Genomic DNA, 18,304 nt, shown 5'->3' with positions numbered 1-18,304 from the left:
CAACTGTGTGTGGAAGGCGTTTGGTGAATGGAGCCATGACCTCTGGGGTCACTTCATTAATTACATCTGTGACATTCAGCCAGATGAGTTTCCTTTGTGACTAAATGATATGATGAATATTAACGACCTCGGATGAATTACACTGCTGCTTCTGCTGCTGCTCCTGATGATAATGTGTTTTACGACTCTAGGAGAGAGGGGAGGAAAATTGCACACTACAGCACATTTAGGACACAGATTTTCATATGCAACATTTCAAAGACCAAAGCGTAGGTTGCTTGAGCAGATTTTATTATTTTGTTCTTTTGTTGAGCAAAACTTTCCAGTGGCTGACAAGACAACTTGTCAGAGAGAAAAAAACTAGGCAAGGCAAGGCAAGGCAAGGCAAGGCAGAGAGGAAAAACTACAATAAAAGAAAGTGTTGTTCATTCAGAGTCTCAAGCACAAACTGGTATCTTCTCCCAGTTCTCCAGCAGCGAGCCATTCATTTAACCATTACACATAAATGCGACAACACAGGAAACATATCTGTGAAACAATTCTGATCAGGGTTGCAGGGAGAAGACAAACAGATAGACGGAGAGGACAATAGCAAAGTAAACACAGAAAAAGGGCTTGAGATAGCTTCGGAGCTGATGATAGCCATCTTAGAAAGTCATCCTGATAAAGTGATCCCCCACCATTTCTCCTTCTCCCTGTCCTCCCCCTCTTAATCAAATGAGTACTGTGCAGCTGGTGGGGTTGCGGCAAAAAGGGGTACGAGTGTGTGCGCATAGGAGATGGAGGGGGGGCTTTGAGGGACGGCGTGAAATTATTGCCTGCTGGTGTATATGTGTCGCTGGGGGTAGTAGGGTAGAGTAGGGGGTTGGGCTGGGGCTGGGGTGGGGGGGGGTGTAATGTCATTGCCTGCTGGTGTATCTGTAGTGGGGGCTCATTTAGATTTAGATTGGTTATGTGAGGAGAGAGCTGAAAGGCCAGCTCATGTTTATGCATGAATCCCAAAGCATGCTGCTGTGGTGGAGCCTTGAGTTAAAGAGACAGAGCTGAAATACATTCGCACATTTAGACACAGCTCTGCTTCTTTGGATAAAGCTTCAGTCGAGGCGACGCTGTGCTATCAGATACATTTCAATCAGTGTGCGCGTGGCGGCCTGTTTGTGGCACTGTGTGTACACGTAGAGATTACGCCCCCAACCAAATGAACATCATGCCGTGTCTTTGAATCTAAAAATTGCAATCTGATTTCAGTTTTTAAAAAGGTGAAAACCACTACAGCTGCCCTACTGTGTCCTTAAGACTGCTTTGGTATGTTCTATAGCTGATGCAGAGCTACACAAAGTATATGGGTGCTTCCACACTCACTCACACACCGGGAGTAATCAGTAAATGTCTTTGAAGGAGAGTTTGTTCAGCACTTCATCAGGTATAAAGTGGTTTTTATTTGGAAATGTGGTCCCTATCCATCTTTTAAATGACTTTTTAATGGTTGTCACACCATCCTAATCAATCATGTGGCAGAGCTAGCCTGCAAGCGCAAATACACTCTATTTATAATTCCTACGTTCTGCCACAAAAACTGACACTCTGTGCCTTCTTAGTACAGTATCCGAACGGGCAAATGAGTGAAATTGTCTCTCTGATTTTATGGAGACATTTGAAAGACTTCCTATACCGATCTCCAGCATCTCAGTTATGAGGTACCCTGTGTAATCTGTCTTTATACTCCATCAGCCCTCTGCAGAAAGAGTGGATAGAATAACTTTATAAAAAAAAATACTGCTGTTCATTGTCATTCTTTGGTGTCTTTATATTCCGGCCCACACTTTTTTTGTGACCCCTCACCATCCCCCATCCACACTGGCACCCCCCTCCTGTGTCGGCCCCCCTTCAGTACTTTACATCTATAATGAGATACAAATACGCATCAGCAGGACAGTGTCTACGCCACGCGTCACTGTGTGAATATTACTCACACTTATTAGCTGGATTATGTTAATCTTTACACTCTCTGCTCACAGACAACAGACTCCCCATGATATGGTGCTGGTCACGGCAGTAAGCGTGTGCTGTCGCGTGTGTTTGTGTGTGTGTGTGTGCGCGCATGGCTGTATGTGTGTGTTGGAGTGATTGCCATGTTGTCAAACTGATCTGCATGTGAAAGGGTGGTCTAATTACATCACTTATGCAAATGAGAAATGCATGTATGCATGCACATCCATACACACAGCTGACAGCTTGCTACTAAGGTCAAAAAGACAGTGTGAGCTATCCTCTTACTGACTAACACAGAGTGGCATCACCACCTGTCAGAGATAGACATGTCTTGACACAATACATAGAAGTCACAATGGATGTTTTGATACACTCCTTCAGATAAATGAGAAAAGCGAGTGGATGGGTCAAGCTCAAAGTAGACTAAAGCACTTAGACTGTTATTGGAAAATGTCCGACCGCATATCAACTGATTAGTCTTTTTTCAGACTGAAACATTGATAGTATCCCTGTTGGAATGATTGATTGAGTCTGACACATTTTAATTACGCCCAAATTAAATGAATCGGCTGGCGGACTATAAAACATTGCTGTTTAATAACGAGTCCCTCCATTTGCCTTTTTTTTCTCCCTTCCTTCATCCAATCCCATTTTGGCTGCCCGCACCAAATAACCTCTCTCTGTTTAATGATATGCAAATGAATTTTCATGAACCCCATGATCCCATGCGATGATTAAACTGAGATGACATTAGCTGCCATGCTGCTGCCACCGTCAGTGTTTCTGTCTGCCTCCTTTCTCTCTGCCTATCTTTACCATCTTTCTTCATATCCACGACACCGGCCAACTGGTGATATTAAGGGGTTCATTGTCACCATTCCCTTATGAATTTTCTTTGTGAGAGATGACATTCTGCGTATCCAGTGTTATTTCAGAGAAGTTTCTCCAATGGCAACAGAGAAGGAGCATCAGATCACAAAGTGTTGCTTCTCCCACCACACGTGGTCGTGACACACCAAAGACACACTGTACATGTCAAAACAATGAACAGTTACTGTAATGTCATAACATCACATAGACGATTTTGGTAACCTTCCAAATCTCTTCATTTTCCTCTTCCAGTGCTCCCCCTCCCACCGTTCCGTTTCAGTCTGGATCCAGCTCCACCTCTGCTGTCGTTTATTGTACTCCATTTGCATAATGAAGCCCAGGCTTAATTAAGATCCCACTGGAGTCTGGAGCCAAGGATGAAGGAAAGAAGGACGAGAAGGAGGGGAGGGAGGGGGGATCCGGCGTTCCTTAGCTTATCCGCACGTGTCCAAATAGGAGGCACAATTTAAGGGGGGAGAAAAGCGTTGACGAGCGATTAAATCGCTAATTATGATCGGCTGTTAGAATTAGTGTGTGGCTGTTAATTAGCTGCAGATGAGATGCCCAGACAGTTGCCCGCCCCTGACGACTGCAGCACCCTCCCTGACTGGCAATACAGAAACACAGCTTGACACCCTGGAGATGATGCCAACACATCCCTCCCTTTGACTCACACAGCAGTGTGAGGGGATATCCCTTTAAGAACATCCCAGGTGTGCATGTGCAGGAAAGAGGCTCTTCATCATCCTTGTCCACCCACTCCCACTGTTCTTCGTTAAGCACAAAATTCCTCGTATTTTTCTTCCACTATATCCTCTATTAATTTTGCTCATTATTCCTCTTCTCTTCCTCTTCTTCTCTTCGTACTGGAATGGTATGATCCCTAGTCTTGGTTCTTTGTAATGGGCAGCAGCTTCCTTCCAGTGCAGCAGTTGGCACTGAGTAGAGTTGGCAGTCAGGAAATGGTTTTTATCCCATACTCGCACCACAGTTGCGTTTGTGGCTGGTCCCAACCTTCTGCTATGATTTTGTGTCCGCGTTTACTACGCTTTTGCAGAGCTTCTGGTGGCGCCCGCGAATGCCTCCCAGTTTGCATCTGGCATGGTGCCATCTCTGTTCCTCGTCTCTGTCCCTTGAGGGGATGCCATCGCCAAAACATGTAAGGCATCCGAAATGTTCTGCTCGCCGTATGGAGGTTTCTGTTTGCAAATGTGTGTGTTGTGTTGTCTTGGCTGCGTGCCATCTTCCTCCCTGTGCCCTCGCCACCCTGAAAAGATGCCATCACAGAATCGCTGGCAACCGTTGCCTGGGCACCTCTTCTTGGCTTTGTCCAAGCAAACAAACGGTGATTAGCAGCAAATCCTCCGAGGTGAGTCTCCTTGTCTTCAACTACGACAGTTCTCCGTCGACCGCGTTGATCGCTTCGGTTATGCCACGACTGCAGGCTGGCATGGTGCCCGCCGGCTGGCATGCAGCAGCTGGCACTGGGAGAAAGAAAAATCGGAAAAATTACCGAAAGCAGGATTTTCCGCCGATGTTTTCCTTTGTACGATCAATGGTCATCACGGAGTTAGCCCTTACAGTTTCATAGTATCATCCATTTCTCTCTTCAAAATCCTTCTACGCTTCCCTTCATTAATCTACATCTGACTCATCCTCTGTCTGCTGGCATCTTGCTCACTTCCATGCTCTGCTGTCCTCTGATATTTCCTACACCTTCCTCTTCTCTGCCCATTCCGCGGCTTGTATCCCGCTTCATTGTGCCTGTGCCAAGGTGGCACCATGGTAGTAGTATGGAGGTCTGTTTCCCTTCCTCTTCCATTCTTATTCTCCTCGCCCCTTCGCCCATGCCCATGCCCGCCCCCGCTCAAGTCCTGACTGGATGGCACTGTGCCAACCTGCCACCGCCATCGCTCTCATTTGTAGCTCATCCCTCCGTTGCCCTTCCCCCTGTCTCTACATTTCCATCCCTCTCTCTTCCCCTCGTTTCATTCATGCACTTTCTGAATCATTTAGTCTCTCTGTGTGTATGAAATGGTGCGTTTGTATATGTACACAACATTACTTAATTGGAATAAATATAGCGTTTCATTTCTTAAATGATCGCCGCAAATCGTCGGCCTCTGTTGTCATTTGGGAGACTTTTTTTGGCACCTGAAGGAATGCTCTGAGTGAGTGCCCGGTAGGTAATTACCACAGCGCTTACTTATTCCACCGAGACAAGAAGAGAGAGATGACGAGAGTTTGGCGAAAGCTTGTGTTGTTTTAATTAACTTTTACCAACCCCCCCATCTTGTGTGCTTTGTTTCACATCTCTTAACAGCCTTGTGCAGGTTGTGCTTGTTCATGCACTCACTACACGGGAATACGATTGATGTGATTATCAGTAAAAATCGATTGTGAACCATTGACTTCGCCCATTTTACCAAGATGACCCCTGCTCCCTTGTTTTTCTTTTTTTTTTGCTCTCCTCTTTCAAATCTCTCGTGTCGAACAAAAGCTGCCAGTGGTGGTGGAGGTATTAAGCAAATACTCTCATTAGTACACAAAACATAATGAATATGTAAATGATGTGTGTAATTTATGCATGGGCTCAGAGACTTGTTCTCTTTTCAGTCCTCTATTGTATTCACTCTATTTATATCCCCTTTCCTTAAAACTTCACACCCTTACGCCAATTCTCCTCTTTTCTTAGACCACATCCTGTGAATGAATCCAAGAGGGACTTCTTGAGGTCTCGCTATTGTCTATTTATTTAGCATATTTTACACATTTCTCCTTGCCGTCTTCAACGATTTTTAACAGTCTCTCAGAATCTCTCTCTTATTTTCTCTGTTTGCTTATTTTTCGCTCACTGCCTGTCCTCTCCAAAAACAAACCCTGCAGTGACGCATTAAACCAACAGCTGAGTGTTTGAGCAAGGTCTTTCTTCCAGGAATATGAATACTGAATAATCTATCCACTAAATCTCATCCGCACTTGACTATGTTATGCTAGGTTTCTCCCTTTGTCCCTCTGTGACTGTTTTGATCTTAATGTGTGGTCCAAACTGTGTGGTAAATTGAAGCGTGTCCTGATAGACGGTGAGTAGCCTTGCTCCTGTCTAGGATAAACACCTATAATACTCTGGCTCCCTTGGCAATCACCATAGCAACAAACCATGGTACCCACGTGAGTTGCATAATAAGATGTTCCCCAAGACCACGGACCATAAAGCGGCGACAAGCTAGATACCCCCGGCGATGAATGTGAATCAGAAAATAACCATTCAAACGTCAAACTTCGCCCCAGACTCATTCAAGACTGTTCTTTTCTATTTATCAATATGCTTGCATCACACAACGCACACTCTCCGACGCACATGCACCTTCTCTGTCTCTCCAGACCTTAACAGGTGCTGATGAGCCGCAGTCAATGATTGTAATGAGCTATCGATCACCGTGGGAAAACAGAGGGACAGAGAGGGGTGAGGAAGGTAGGGGGAACCAGAGGACACACACACAAACAGATGGAGGTGGACTGCCGGGGAGAAAAAAAAAGGAAAAAACTTCAGATGAACTAAATGGAGACAAGCCACCCAAGACAGAGTATCAATACTTGCTTTAATCAAGTCCTTATCTCCTATTGTCCTGCTTAAAATAGAATTTATGGGAAAGCGCAAGGTTGAAGGGGAACTCAGAGCAGCTTCTGGACCGGCTGATCTGCTCGGGATGACCATGCAGACATGCTTGTCATGACCGAGTCCAGATGCCAGTGAATGGCACTGACGCAGTATCTCTATTTTCCTCTTTTTTGTGCTGCGTGCATGGAGTGGAGGCAGACAGCTTTAGGGAAGGGGGAGGTGCATTGTGTGTGCGTGTGTGTGTGTGTGTCGTGTGTGTTGGCTGGCGTTTCAGATAATGAAATGCAGCAGGGAACAAAGAGCTGGGGGCCCCTATTCTCTGTGCTGCAGCTTCATTTTCACTCCCGTCAGTCTATGATTCTTCCATACCCTCTTTCTTGTGTATGTGTGTGTGTTTATGTTTGTATGAGCAGTTTGTTGTGTATACCAGTGTCCCCCTCCTCCTCCTGTTAGTATTCTGCATGGCAGATCCCCCTAATGTAATAACTGTGTCTGCATGTCTAATTTACAGCAGGAGAGAGTAAATAGCCTGTGGTTAATTACAGTACGTGTGTGTGTGTTTGTAGGGGTGTGTGTGTCTATGCGTGTGTCTGCCTGCGCGTGGGTGTGTCAGAATGATTTATGAGTTGCAAATAGCTACACCAGTGGCCCGTTTCTCCTCACTTAGTTTTTAATCTGTCTTTCCATTAATTTTCCTGGAGACGTTATTATGGTTTTATAACAATGTGCACGAGGATGCACATGTGAGTGCGCGGATGTGTTAATGAGACAAAGGTGCGGGCATTTTGTGAGGATCGAGGCTTCTCGGGCACCTGAGCTGCACTTTGCTTTTTTCCCCTGTTTTCACCTCTCTGTTTCCCGTTCTTCCTTTCACCCTTTTCCTCTTTTCCGGAGCTTCATTCACTCTCTTCATTGAGAGCCACAATGAACACAGATCTTTATTGACAGTACATGGTGGAACATGGAAACAGCAGGTCAATCCGTTTAGCCCAAGGGCCGATACACCAATTCGCCAATTTGTCAGTGTTAGTTTGAGAGAGAAAAGCAGCTAATCTCTCCTCTCTGCTCTCTATTGATCACACACTTAGACTCCACTTCTCTGTCTAAACACTATTGATTCTCTCTCTCTCTCAATCTCTTTCTCTCTTTCCCCCTCTTCCCGTCCGGCTCTCGCCACATACCACAGCTCTCAACACATCTTCCCTTCATTCACTCCAACTACTTCTCAGACAAAAGCCTGAATAATTGAGACTCCCATGTCCTTGTACATGAAGACGTTGTGTCACATTTTAGACGGACACTTGACAACACTTTGGCATGGACAAAAAACACATTTAGTCATATACGACTATTCATGGAGATTACCAGCCACACAAAGCATTTCAGAGTTTGGTCCACAAGTGTCTCAAATTATTGTTCCCCGCTGCGTACATTCAAACGCTTACGCAGGGTCTCATTAAAAAAAAAAAAATCAATTACTTAGCAACCCCTCGACGGCGTGAATACAGACCGTGATTAAAAATTCACTGCTGGGTATAGTGTCTCCTGGCTTTGTTTTCCAGTCTCACATCACGGGGCGCACTTGAAAAGGACCACATTCCTGTCAAGATGAAGGGCTATGCAAAAATGCTAGAATTATTGTCTTAAGGGAGATGTCCTCCCGGCATTTTGCACATCAATTTCAAATTGAACCAAGGAATCTTTTTATTGGATTGGATTTGGCTTGTGGGGACCTTCTGTCATGACACATTGTAGATGAGATGTGTGATTTGATGATTTGAGGAGTGACAGGGAGATGAACCGGAGAGAGAGAGAGTGAAAGATATTAACAAAACATACATTCCTGTAGCATTGACTCTATCTATATCACTCTTCCCTGGTGTCAAATTAATGAAATGTAAACAGGGAATCCCAACTGTTACTTACATGCACAGGAGAAAACAGCCACGCACCCATGGGTTTCATGAGCATCCCCTTCATGGCTCGTATTTATGAGACTGGTGCGCCCCCTACTGGTGACATACACCTGTTACACAACTTTGCAGGTTACAAAACACAAACACATGGCTTGTGTAACTCAAGCATCAGCTGTTTGGTAACCACTACAGGGAACAGCCAGCTACAGGACGTGCGACGCCTCATATTTGAGTTTTAGCGATGCACTAGACTTATTTCAAGCTCTCAGGAGTTTTGCAGACATTTACAGGTAGGGTTTATCGTCACCTTTCACTTGAAGATGCCTCCTGCAGCAGCGGCTGGTGCCGAGGACAGTAAAGCCTTGGTGAGGAAGATGTTGAGGGAAGTTCTGGTGGGTCGAGAGGATCCAGAGTGGTTCTTTGCGATGTGCGTGTCCGCCTTGGGTCACCAGGAGACCCGGTCGCAGTTTCTGTCCCTCATCCAGCCTCTGTCCACGGCCAACAGCTCCCTGCACTCCACCCTCACCTCCATCTACAGGGAGTATTTCTCTAAGGTCAGTGATGGCTTAACGTTACTGACTTTACATGTCACTATACTGTTGTTATAGCAGTCTTTCATTAGGACAGAGGTATACACGGGGCTCAATGGTACAGATGAAAGAACATCAAAAAGAAAAGAGACAGAAAATCAGATGTCACCTGTAATAATATTAATATACATAGAAGAGGCAAGTAAAAGTATATTTTAGTGTTCAAAGCGTGTGAGAACCAAGTAGAACAACTGTTTTTTAAGTTAAGTTAAATAAAGTTGGTCCGTGTGTCTTACTTACCCATTGAAGCTACATTTAGTAATTACTGACCAGTACAAGAGACACAAATATGGTACCCCAAATTAGCATTAACTTGTGAGTGAATTTGCTATGGCTAACGTGTTAGCAAACAACTAGCAAGTTAAGTTACGTCAACTTAAGCAGAAATAAAAAATATAGGCATTTTTGGATGCGTCATTCTGGACAAATTAAGTGTCACTTTCATTGACATTTCACCCTTTTTTGAACGAGAAATTAATCTTCTAAATATACTAATACGTTCACCAGTTCCTCCTGCAGTCCACTCAGGTTGACGTTAACTTACCTGCTCCTAGTACCTCACAAATACAGCTAGCTTGTGTTAGCTCGTGTGCTAGCAGCAGCTAATCCTCGGTTTTAAGTCACACTATTTTGTCTTTCTTGGACCAAATGCACCATAAAGTGAGTTGAAAGTGAAGAATGGGCTATAAGGAAAAAAGTTTAAATCGTAAAAACGTGTATTTCAAGTTATAATAGGTTTAAATTACCTGTGTCTCAACATACCACCTTGTTTAAGCTAGGTTAGCAGTATAAAAACAACAAAGATTTATTCCTTTACGTTAATATTAACCTACATTTGTCATATAAATGGGAAATATTGGCAATAACAGCAACCTCTTGGATATAAATAATGGATAGGGAAAGCCTGTAGTTTGGGCCTCTGTGATTTAATTAATGTATTAGTAGAAATCAATATGAAATGTGTACTCTATTTTAGTAATCAGAACTAATTACTGCAAGGATATTTAACACCTGCACAACCAGGTGTTTTCTGATATTCTAGCTGATTAAACCTATGTTGAAAATGACCCAACTTAAGTACTGAATATAAGTTTAACAAACATACTATGTATTAGTCTGTTAATTATCAGTGCTCGCCAGTCACTAACAAGAATGACAATGGTGTATGTTGATCTGCTCTTACAGGTGAAACAGTACTTATTTTAACTATTTAGTATGTATTTGAGTCCCTCTCATCATTTTCTCCAAAGGAAATGTTGCAAAAGACTTTTGAAAAACAAGTTATGCTTTAACACACAGTTTGTTAGTCATAAATATTGAACCTGACGTTTGTCATCGTAACCCCAGTAAGGAGTTGCTTTAACAGTGATATTAATGAGTTGTCCTGATAAACCTGCAGACTGAAGATGATGAACTGGAACTTGCACTGGCTCTCTCTCTACTGGAGATGAAAGACCACCGGCTGTCAACTCCCAGCCAAGATTCTCCGCCTCAGCAACCAGGAGACAGACCGAATCAGAGACGCTTTGTTCAATTGGCCTCAGTAACTCAGCCTCAGGGAAGCAGCCACGCCCAGCTAGCAGATGTAGTTGGCAGAGGAAAAAACACCAACTCGTCACGAGGTGCTCCCTGGGTCAAGTCGAGCCCACCACAAACAACCCGAGAGACCGGGCTTCAGGAAAGCGCACATGTTTACAAATGTAATAAGGAGACACCAGGGACAAGTAAGACTGAATGTGTCTCCAGACTGTCTGGCTCAATTTCCAAGCAAGCCACAGGTGAAGAAGACAACCAAATGATGGATGTGGGAGATTTGACCGAATCACAGAAACCTAAACGCTCTAAAAACAGGCGACAGCGGCGTAAAGGCGCCGGACAGCAGGTTGTAGGTTTGCCCTGTTCTCCATCAGCGCAGCCGCCGGTGCTGCTGTGGTTCAGGAGGGACTTGCGGCTTTGTGACAACCCTGCTCTCATTGGCTCATTGGAGGCTGGCGCACCAGTCATCCCTGTCTTCATCTGGAGCCCTGAGGAAGAGGAGGGACCTGGAATAACAGTGGCCATGGGGGGAGCTTGTAAGTTGACTGAAGAATCAGTGACTGCCTTTTGTGGTGGTTTTAATAACTTCACAGATCGACAGCATATTTATTTTAAAGGCTCCTAAAGGTTGTCTAATCACCTGTTTTTTATATTATCACAGGTAAATACTGGCTTCATCAAGCTTTGTCTTGTTTCTCTTCATCTCTGGAGAGCATTGGCAGCCATCTTGTCTTCCTGAAGGCAAACAGAGAGAGAAGTGGGGTTGGATCTTCTGTGCACACCCTTAAGGAGCTGGTAAAGGAGACAGGAGCAAGAACAGTCGTGGCGAACGCTCTGTATGAGCCATGGCTGAAGGAGAGGGATGATGCGGTGGTGTCAGCTCTGCAGAAAGACGGTGTTGAATGCAAAATGTTCGACTCGTACTGTCTCAAAGACCCCTACTCTGTCAGCACGGAGGGTGTGGGACTCAGAGGTTAGTGCTAACCTTGTTTAGATATTCGTGGTTAATATCAACACTTGTATGGTGATTGCAGCCGTTGACCTGGTGAACTTTTTCCTTTCTTGATGTAGGAATAGGTTCAGTGTCTCACTACATGAGCTGCTGCAGTCAGAACCCAGGTTCTGCGTTAGGGGCTCCCTTGGACCCTCCTGGATCTCTACCCGCACCTTCCAACTGGCCTCAGGGTGTCTCTTTGGACACGCTAGGACTGGCACGCATGCCCCGCAGAAAGGATGGCACAACGGTCAGTAACTGTAGTAAAGAGGTACGGCCCTGGATCAGATTTAGATCAGATCGTGACGTGATTCATTTTTTTGTGTTCATTTCAGATTGACTGGGCAGCTAACATTCGTAAAGCCTGGGACTTCAGTGAGGAAGGAGCGCATGCACGACTAGAAGCCTTTCTTCAAGATGGTGAGACACCTGCTGTGCAAATTGTACATACATCGAAGAATGTTTGGAGGAATGTTATGAAGCGAGGCGTTAACAATCTCATATGATTCTCTCATGTGTCCTAGGTGTGTACAGATATGAAAAAGAGTCAGGCAGGGCTGATGCGCCAAATACCAGCAGTTTGTCTCCATACCTTCACTTTGGTCAGCTCAGCCCGCGCTGGTTATTGTGGGACGCCAAAGGGGCACGCTGTCGCCCGCCGAAGTTCCAGCGCAAACTGGCGTGGAGGGATTTGGCTTACTGGCAGCTAACGTTGTTTCCTGACCTCCCCTGGGAATCACTCAGACCTCCATACAAGGTAGAGTTAGGCTTTGGATATTTTGATAGCACATTAATATTAAGTAAAGAATAGATTTTAAGCCTTTTATCACTCTATTCTAAGTCTTACTCGCCCACTGGTATTTGCAGGCCCTGCGGTGGAGCAGCGATCGTGGCCACCTGAAGGCCTGGCAGCGAGGGCGAACAGGCTACCCTCTGGTGGATGCAGCCATGAGGCAGCTGTGGCTGACAGGCTGGATGAACAACTACATGAGACATGTGGTGGCATCCTTTCTCATAGCATACCTCCACCTGCCCTGGCAAGAAGGCTATCGCTGGTTCCAGGTGAGACGCTGGCACAACATGCTCGCACACAGATATCATACAGCAATGCTGAGTGTAATACTGTAAGTAAGTACTACTCACCAATTGTATGTGTGTTTAGGACACCCTAGTGGATGCAGATGTTGCCATAGATGCTATGATGTGGCAGAACGGGGGCATGTGTGGTCTGGATCACTGGAACTTTGTCATGCACCCCGTTGACGCAGCAATGACCTGTGACCCCTGCGGCAGCTATGTCAGGAAATGGTGCCCTGAACTTGCAGATCTGCCTGATGAGCTTATTCACAAACCCTGGAAATGTCCCGCGTCTATGCTTCGACGTTCTGGTGAGAAAGTTAACAGTCTGCTTCACAATATTCTTGATTAAATGATTTTTTTCAGTGCAAAAGCATGCTTTTATTTAGAAAAATTGCTCCCCACAGTATACAACTATTTGTATAAATCTTCTTTCCTTGCTCTCCTCACTCTTTAGGTGTGGTGTTTGGCCAGACATATCCCGAGCGAGTAGTTACAGACCTGGAGGAGCGGAGGACTCAGTCTCTGCATGATGTTGCTGTGGTGCGGAAAAAGTTTGGACAGTATGTGGACAAGCGCTCAGGCTGTGATCTGGTGCCTCTGCCCCAACGCCTGGTCTCTGAGGCTTTGGGCTTATCACACAGCGATGGGGGTGTGGTGACAACAGGGAAACAGTTCTTGCTGCCTGTTATCACCCGCATGGAATTCAAACACCAGCTAGAAGATCCAGACGCAGATGCAGCATCTAACCCCTACAACGCTGTCCTGAAAGGATACGTGAGCCGCAAGAGGGATGAGACCATCGCCTTCCTTAACGAGAGAGACTTTACTACCAGCGTGATGTATGAGGGAACCCAGAGGAGGGAGAGGCTGGAGAGTGATTATCGCAGGATGGAGGGACTCCCTCGGCCTGCTGCACCTCGGGGCAGAGCCAGGCGAACTCCAATAGCCAAGGACAGGTTTTCTGTAGTACCTGGTGGGGCGGTCACCTCACTCAGGTGACCTAGTGATCAAGACTGAATGTTTACAGGTTCTAAGACAGACAGTCAAAAGTATAATGCACAATAGTGAAACGTTACAGAATAGGAAAGGGAGGATGAAGAGAAAAGTAGATGAAAGAGACAGATTTGCAAAATGCTCATAACTTCTTCCACGAGAGTTTAATCTCAGGTATTAGGCTGGTATGAATCCATTGCTCAGTTGCCAAACACTGGTTCCTTGGCCTCATGTATGAAAATGTTTAATACTGCAATATTGTATTTTTCATTTTGGTTGTTGGGGTGCCTTTTTAAATTTGTATGATCTACAAGCTGTACAAACTGTGTGTATATCACAGGTGGTCGACTAAAACAGTTTTCTTTGTATTCATTTTATGTGATGCAATGACTTAATATGCAAATATAATTATGCGTTGCTCTGACTGTTTTTGCATATTACCTGCACATTGACAAGTAGTATTTCTTAAAAACTGCCAAGATTTATAATATGAAGTTATACCTTTGGGAATAAAAAATGACAAAACACAATGTTTGAGGAAATGTTTATTTTCTAATATACAGGTCCCATGTCTACAGTGTTGCTGTCAACATGCAGTGTAGACCAACATTATTATTAATACCGTAATGACCAAAGTGCTTTTTAAAGTCTAACAATGTCCTAGAACAAAAATTCAAGTTTTGACTGAAATGCTTGGAAACTTCTATGGACCGTGAGTCTCATCCTCTGCTGTTGGAGCATTTGAGGCTGCAACAAAACAACATTGGATGTTGAGTCAGTGCAGACTGACCAGTCCCCTAATGTCAGTCTTAAACAGTAGATAAAGGATTCCTAAAGTTCATAGCTCTACAACACTGGCAGGTCAGCAGTCTGGAGCCTTTGAGCTCCCCTGGTGGATGCTAAGCATAGCATTGTAACTGACACAGGTACAACTTGAGGATCTCCCTGCCAGTGGTGCTTTACAAGGAGAGAGGGAGCTTAACACTTATTAGGAACACAAATAAGTGCTGTGGTTAGGGTCGGGTTAGTCCTCAATGGAGCGGATGTATCTCTCGTAGGATGCCTCGTCCATTAGAGCATCAAGCTCTGCAGGGTTGGCAATAGTCATCTTCATCAGCCAACCTGTATTAAAGCAGTTATAATCTAGTTTGTTAGACATCAAAGACAATATATGACTATCTTGGCCTATTTCAGCCCGTTTATACATGTGTCATATTTTTAACCTCACAACCAACGTTTTCCAACCATGGCTTAACTAGTTTTTTGTCAGTATGACGACTTTGAACCTGTTTAAGTCAGATTATTTGTGTCTATAATATTTCTACCTTTATAGTTATCAAAATTACATTATCAGTGCATAGTGAAGTGATTATTAACATCATATAAAAAATACCCGTTTTGTAGAGCACCAAGTAATTCTTATAATAGCAAAAGGCAGACAATGTTTTATCATATCATCCAAGTGGATTTTCAGATTTTTAAATTAAAGGAAACATAGTTGCTGTTTGGGAGGAAAGATAGATACATGAAGAAATGTAAAAACACTGGCAAACCCATCTTCCTCTCCAGTGGCTGCCTTCTATGTTATGGTGCGTTACTGCCATCTACTGTTCAATAACAATAACAAGGCTTCTAAGCTGTTTCCTTAAACCTCACAGCCCATTACAGAAGCTTTCCGAGGCCTTCTCTAAATAACAGAATGACATTTATAGACTGGACAATGTGTTTTGAAGTGTGTGCTTACCGTCTTTATAACAGGATTTGTTGACCAGACCAGGCTTGTCGGCCAGTAGTTCATTGACCTCTACAACTTCTCCAGTCAAGGGGGAATACAGCTCACTGGCTGCCTTGACACTTTCCAGAGCTCCAAACTCATCTTTGAAAATAATTCGAAGAATAAAATATTTCAGAGACACGGCAACAACACAGAAAGCACCAGCAAATACAATACAAATGTTATGTTGACCTTAATTAAAGTGGGTGTTTTTGGTTGCACCTGAAAAATTACTCAATTTCTGCGGCCTGTGCCAATAGTAAGCAAAAATAAATCTGCTTTTGATATGTTGGCTGATAAATACGTCATTGCAGTGATCTTTCAAATGTGGATATCAACCAGTTGTGGCAAAGACATGTTATGGGTGACATCAGTGCACTCAAATAGTAAAGTTCACTGGAAACTAAATATGTGTAAATGACTCCAAGCATCTTGGCACATTTTTGCACAACATATTTGGTGACTGATATATCTGTGATATGTTAATAACAGCCAGTTGATGGATGAGGCTCTAGTTCTTTGGCATGATTACAACTAAATGCTGTATGTTTGCTGAACCACAGGAGCAATAAGTTCACTTAATTTTACCACAAGATGCATCAATCAAAACTGCACACATAAGGTACCTAGGACTAATGACTTATTTTCTGGGCAAATTAACCAACGCATGACATTTCTGATGCCTATTGGTTGAACTAAAATAAGCGTAGCTACCGCACCGTCATCTATAATGTATCAAATTTAGTGATATTAATAAAATAAGATAATCAATCAGGGTGTTGATCAAGCGAATAGGGGCGTCAATGTTAATGTTGCTCAGTGAAAAGATAAAATTGTATGACAAAATAGTTTGGACCCTTCAAGGCCATGTGAAAACACATGTTTAACCTTACCGTACAAGAATGATCAAAAATCTTGTATTGCAGGTAACTGATCTTAACTTAGTGACAGTATTTGCTACACTGATACATTTGAGTTAGTTGCAGCTCAACCAGGAGTGGAGCATCATCAGTTCTCCAGATGAGATGCATGAGATCAGGCTTTATGTAATATGAGCCTGAGCCACACTGCACTGAACTTCTTACCTTGCTGAGCCAGCTGTGTTCCCACCTCTGGCAGTCCACAGTAAACTACGTCTCCCAGAGCCTCCTGAAAGCAAGGTCAAAGGTTGAAGCAACCACGTGTACTTCAGTGTGTACTTTAGTGTGTACTTCAGTGTGTGTGCACGGGACAGGGATGTTACCTGCGCAAAGTTGCTGATACCGACGGTCCCTATCCCGTCGTCTCCTACTCGAATCCATTCGTGTTTGTCTGTGAATTTAAGTGCTGCAAGAAAACACAACAGACTCAGAACACAACTAAACTCCCACCAAAAGAGTTTAGAGTATTTTTGCAATCCCCTCACAGCAGAAGAAAACAAACAAGACACGCAACAGCGTCGTCAGCTCTCGTGTCCTTTTCTTTAGCTAACGTTACCCTCTAGCTTAGCTACCGAGACTTTTAGCTAACACGCTACCATAAAACACGTTCGTGTGGAAATACCTGCTGCTAATCGGCTAGAAGAGGTTAGTGTTCTTCCAAAATAAGGTGTAGATGCCAGCCGCAGCGGAGAAAGCGGTGCCGAGCGGGTAAGTAAAGGCAAAACTGTGGAAAAGTTGGAAGAGAGGGAGCGGAGTAGCCCACAGGCGGCCATGTTTGTCGCGGACTGATGAGAGCGTGGGTCCACTTCTTCTCCCTGCAGGTGAGACGCAGCGGCGGCGCGTCACTGCCTCCTGCTGGCCACGAGACACCTACTGGCATCAAAGAACTTCTATTGGATGATTTGGTGGGTCCTGTTTGGATCCAGGAGACTTACAGAGGAAATATGTGGATCTGACAGGCCTCATTTTTATGGCAATTCACTGATAAATCCTATTAGGATGCTTAACTGTGCCTGAACAGCCACAATTAACAAGACAAACAGCATCAAAGATACATGTTTTATAGTATATATATTCGGGCCAGGCAGTATGGGCTTAAAATAATTTCACAATATTATTTAGGCTCCATCACGATACATGATATACAATATATTTAAATCTCTTAATTGGCCACAAAATCAAATATAACAATATTTTGGACATACTACTTTGATATTGCTGTTGTGCACAAAGACATTTTTGGTTAATAATCTGCAGTAATGTGGAATTTATGTATTAGAATAAGTTGAACAGTCTCGCAATTTCAGAAAATGACATCACTTGACTGTGACTCAGCCTTTAAAACCAAGAAAAGACAACACTTCAGCCATGTTGTCATATACTGATATCAGAAAGTATGATAGGTAGTCTCATATCACGATAATATTATGACATTGATAATTGTCCGTATAGGTTATAATACAAAAAATAATATTTTTTAACTTCTGTTAGTTTTGACTTGTGTAAAACTTGAATTGCCAAAAAAAGACATGAATCAAAATGCTTAAAACTCTCAGCAGCCCTCAACATCCTGATTTTGATCCAATGCTCCTTTTTTTTTTTTTATTAAATGACCGTTCCCTTACTGTCCGCTATTTGCTTGCTTCAACCTTCTTTCCACTCTGAGCTCACTTTTATTTATAGCCTACTGGTGGTATGCTTCACCCATCAAAACCACAGATTCTGTGTTTTATTTTGAAAAGTAGCCTAGACTTTAAGCTGTAGGCTATTTATTTTCTTTTATTGGCTCCAACCCGTAAGTGGCCCAGTGTATCATTAGTGCCACTAAATAGCGCAGTTCCTCTCGTTGGCGTCTCATTGATGGAAATACTGAAGCTTGTGGTGTGCTCTAAAACAATACTGAATCCAGATAAATCATGTTGCACATTTTAACTTCCTATTACCAACAACTGCAATAAAAATACAATATTATAGTTTTTTCTTCATGTTGCCAGATTCTAGCTTGATCCACATGTGG

The 18,304-nt window shown here is 43.7% G+C and overlaps 2 protein-coding genes and 1 long non-coding RNA gene across 4 annotated transcripts; 1 reads left to right on the top strand and 2 right to left on the bottom strand.

The window, feature by feature from the left end:
* Window positions 1–270: 270 nt before the first annotated feature.
* Window positions 271–4,548, bottom strand: LOC115586776 (uncharacterized). Its single transcript, XR_003984914.1, has 2 exons — window positions 4,444–4,548; window positions 271–4,346 (listed from the first exon to the last, which is right to left on the bottom strand). It is a non-coding gene; the product is annotated as an uncharacterized LOC115586776 (long non-coding RNA).
* Window positions 4,549–4,804: 256 nt separating this feature from the next.
* Window positions 4,805–14,123, top strand: LOC115586772 (deoxyribodipyrimidine photo-lyase). 2 transcript variants are annotated; one of them, XM_030426110.1, is made up of 9 exons: window positions 4,805–8,954; window positions 10,390–11,062; window positions 11,188–11,499; window positions 11,598–11,770; window positions 11,856–11,940; window positions 12,045–12,277; window positions 12,388–12,582; window positions 12,683–12,908; window positions 13,055–14,123. In XM_030426110.1, the coding sequence occupies exons 1-9, from the start codon at window positions 8,721–8,723 to the stop codon at window positions 13,597–13,599; spliced, it is 2,676 nt and encodes an 891-aa protein (XP_030281970.1). In that variant the 5' UTR covers window positions 4,805–8,720; the 3' UTR covers window positions 13,600–14,123. The 2 variants fall into 2 exon arrangements, with proteins under 2 accessions (XP_030281970.1, XP_030281971.1); XM_030426111.1 differs by lacking the exon at window positions 4,805–8,954 and adding an exon at window positions 9,401–9,650.
* On the bottom strand, window positions 14,124–17,095 carry LOC115586774 (glycine cleavage system H protein, mitochondrial-like). The gene is made up of 5 exons (XM_030426113.1): window positions 16,910–17,095; window positions 16,611–16,693; window positions 16,453–16,516; window positions 15,338–15,469; window positions 14,124–14,715 (listed from the first exon to the last, which is right to left on the bottom strand). Exons 1-5 carry the CDS (start codon window positions 17,058–17,060, stop codon window positions 14,618–14,620), a joined length of 528 nt encoding a protein of 175 aa, XP_030281973.1. The 5' UTR covers window positions 17,061–17,095; the 3' UTR covers window positions 14,124–14,617.
* Window positions 17,096–18,304: the final 1,209 nt, after the last annotated feature.

This window comes from Sparus aurata, chromosome 8 (genome assembly GCF_900880675.1).
Source record: "Sparus aurata chromosome 8, fSpaAur1.1, whole genome shotgun sequence".
Classification (NCBI taxonomy): domain Eukaryota; kingdom Metazoa; phylum Chordata; class Actinopteri; order Spariformes; family Sparidae; genus Sparus; species Sparus aurata.
Note: the sequence above shows the minus strand (reverse complement) of the source record. Positions and strands in the feature narration are given on the sequence as shown.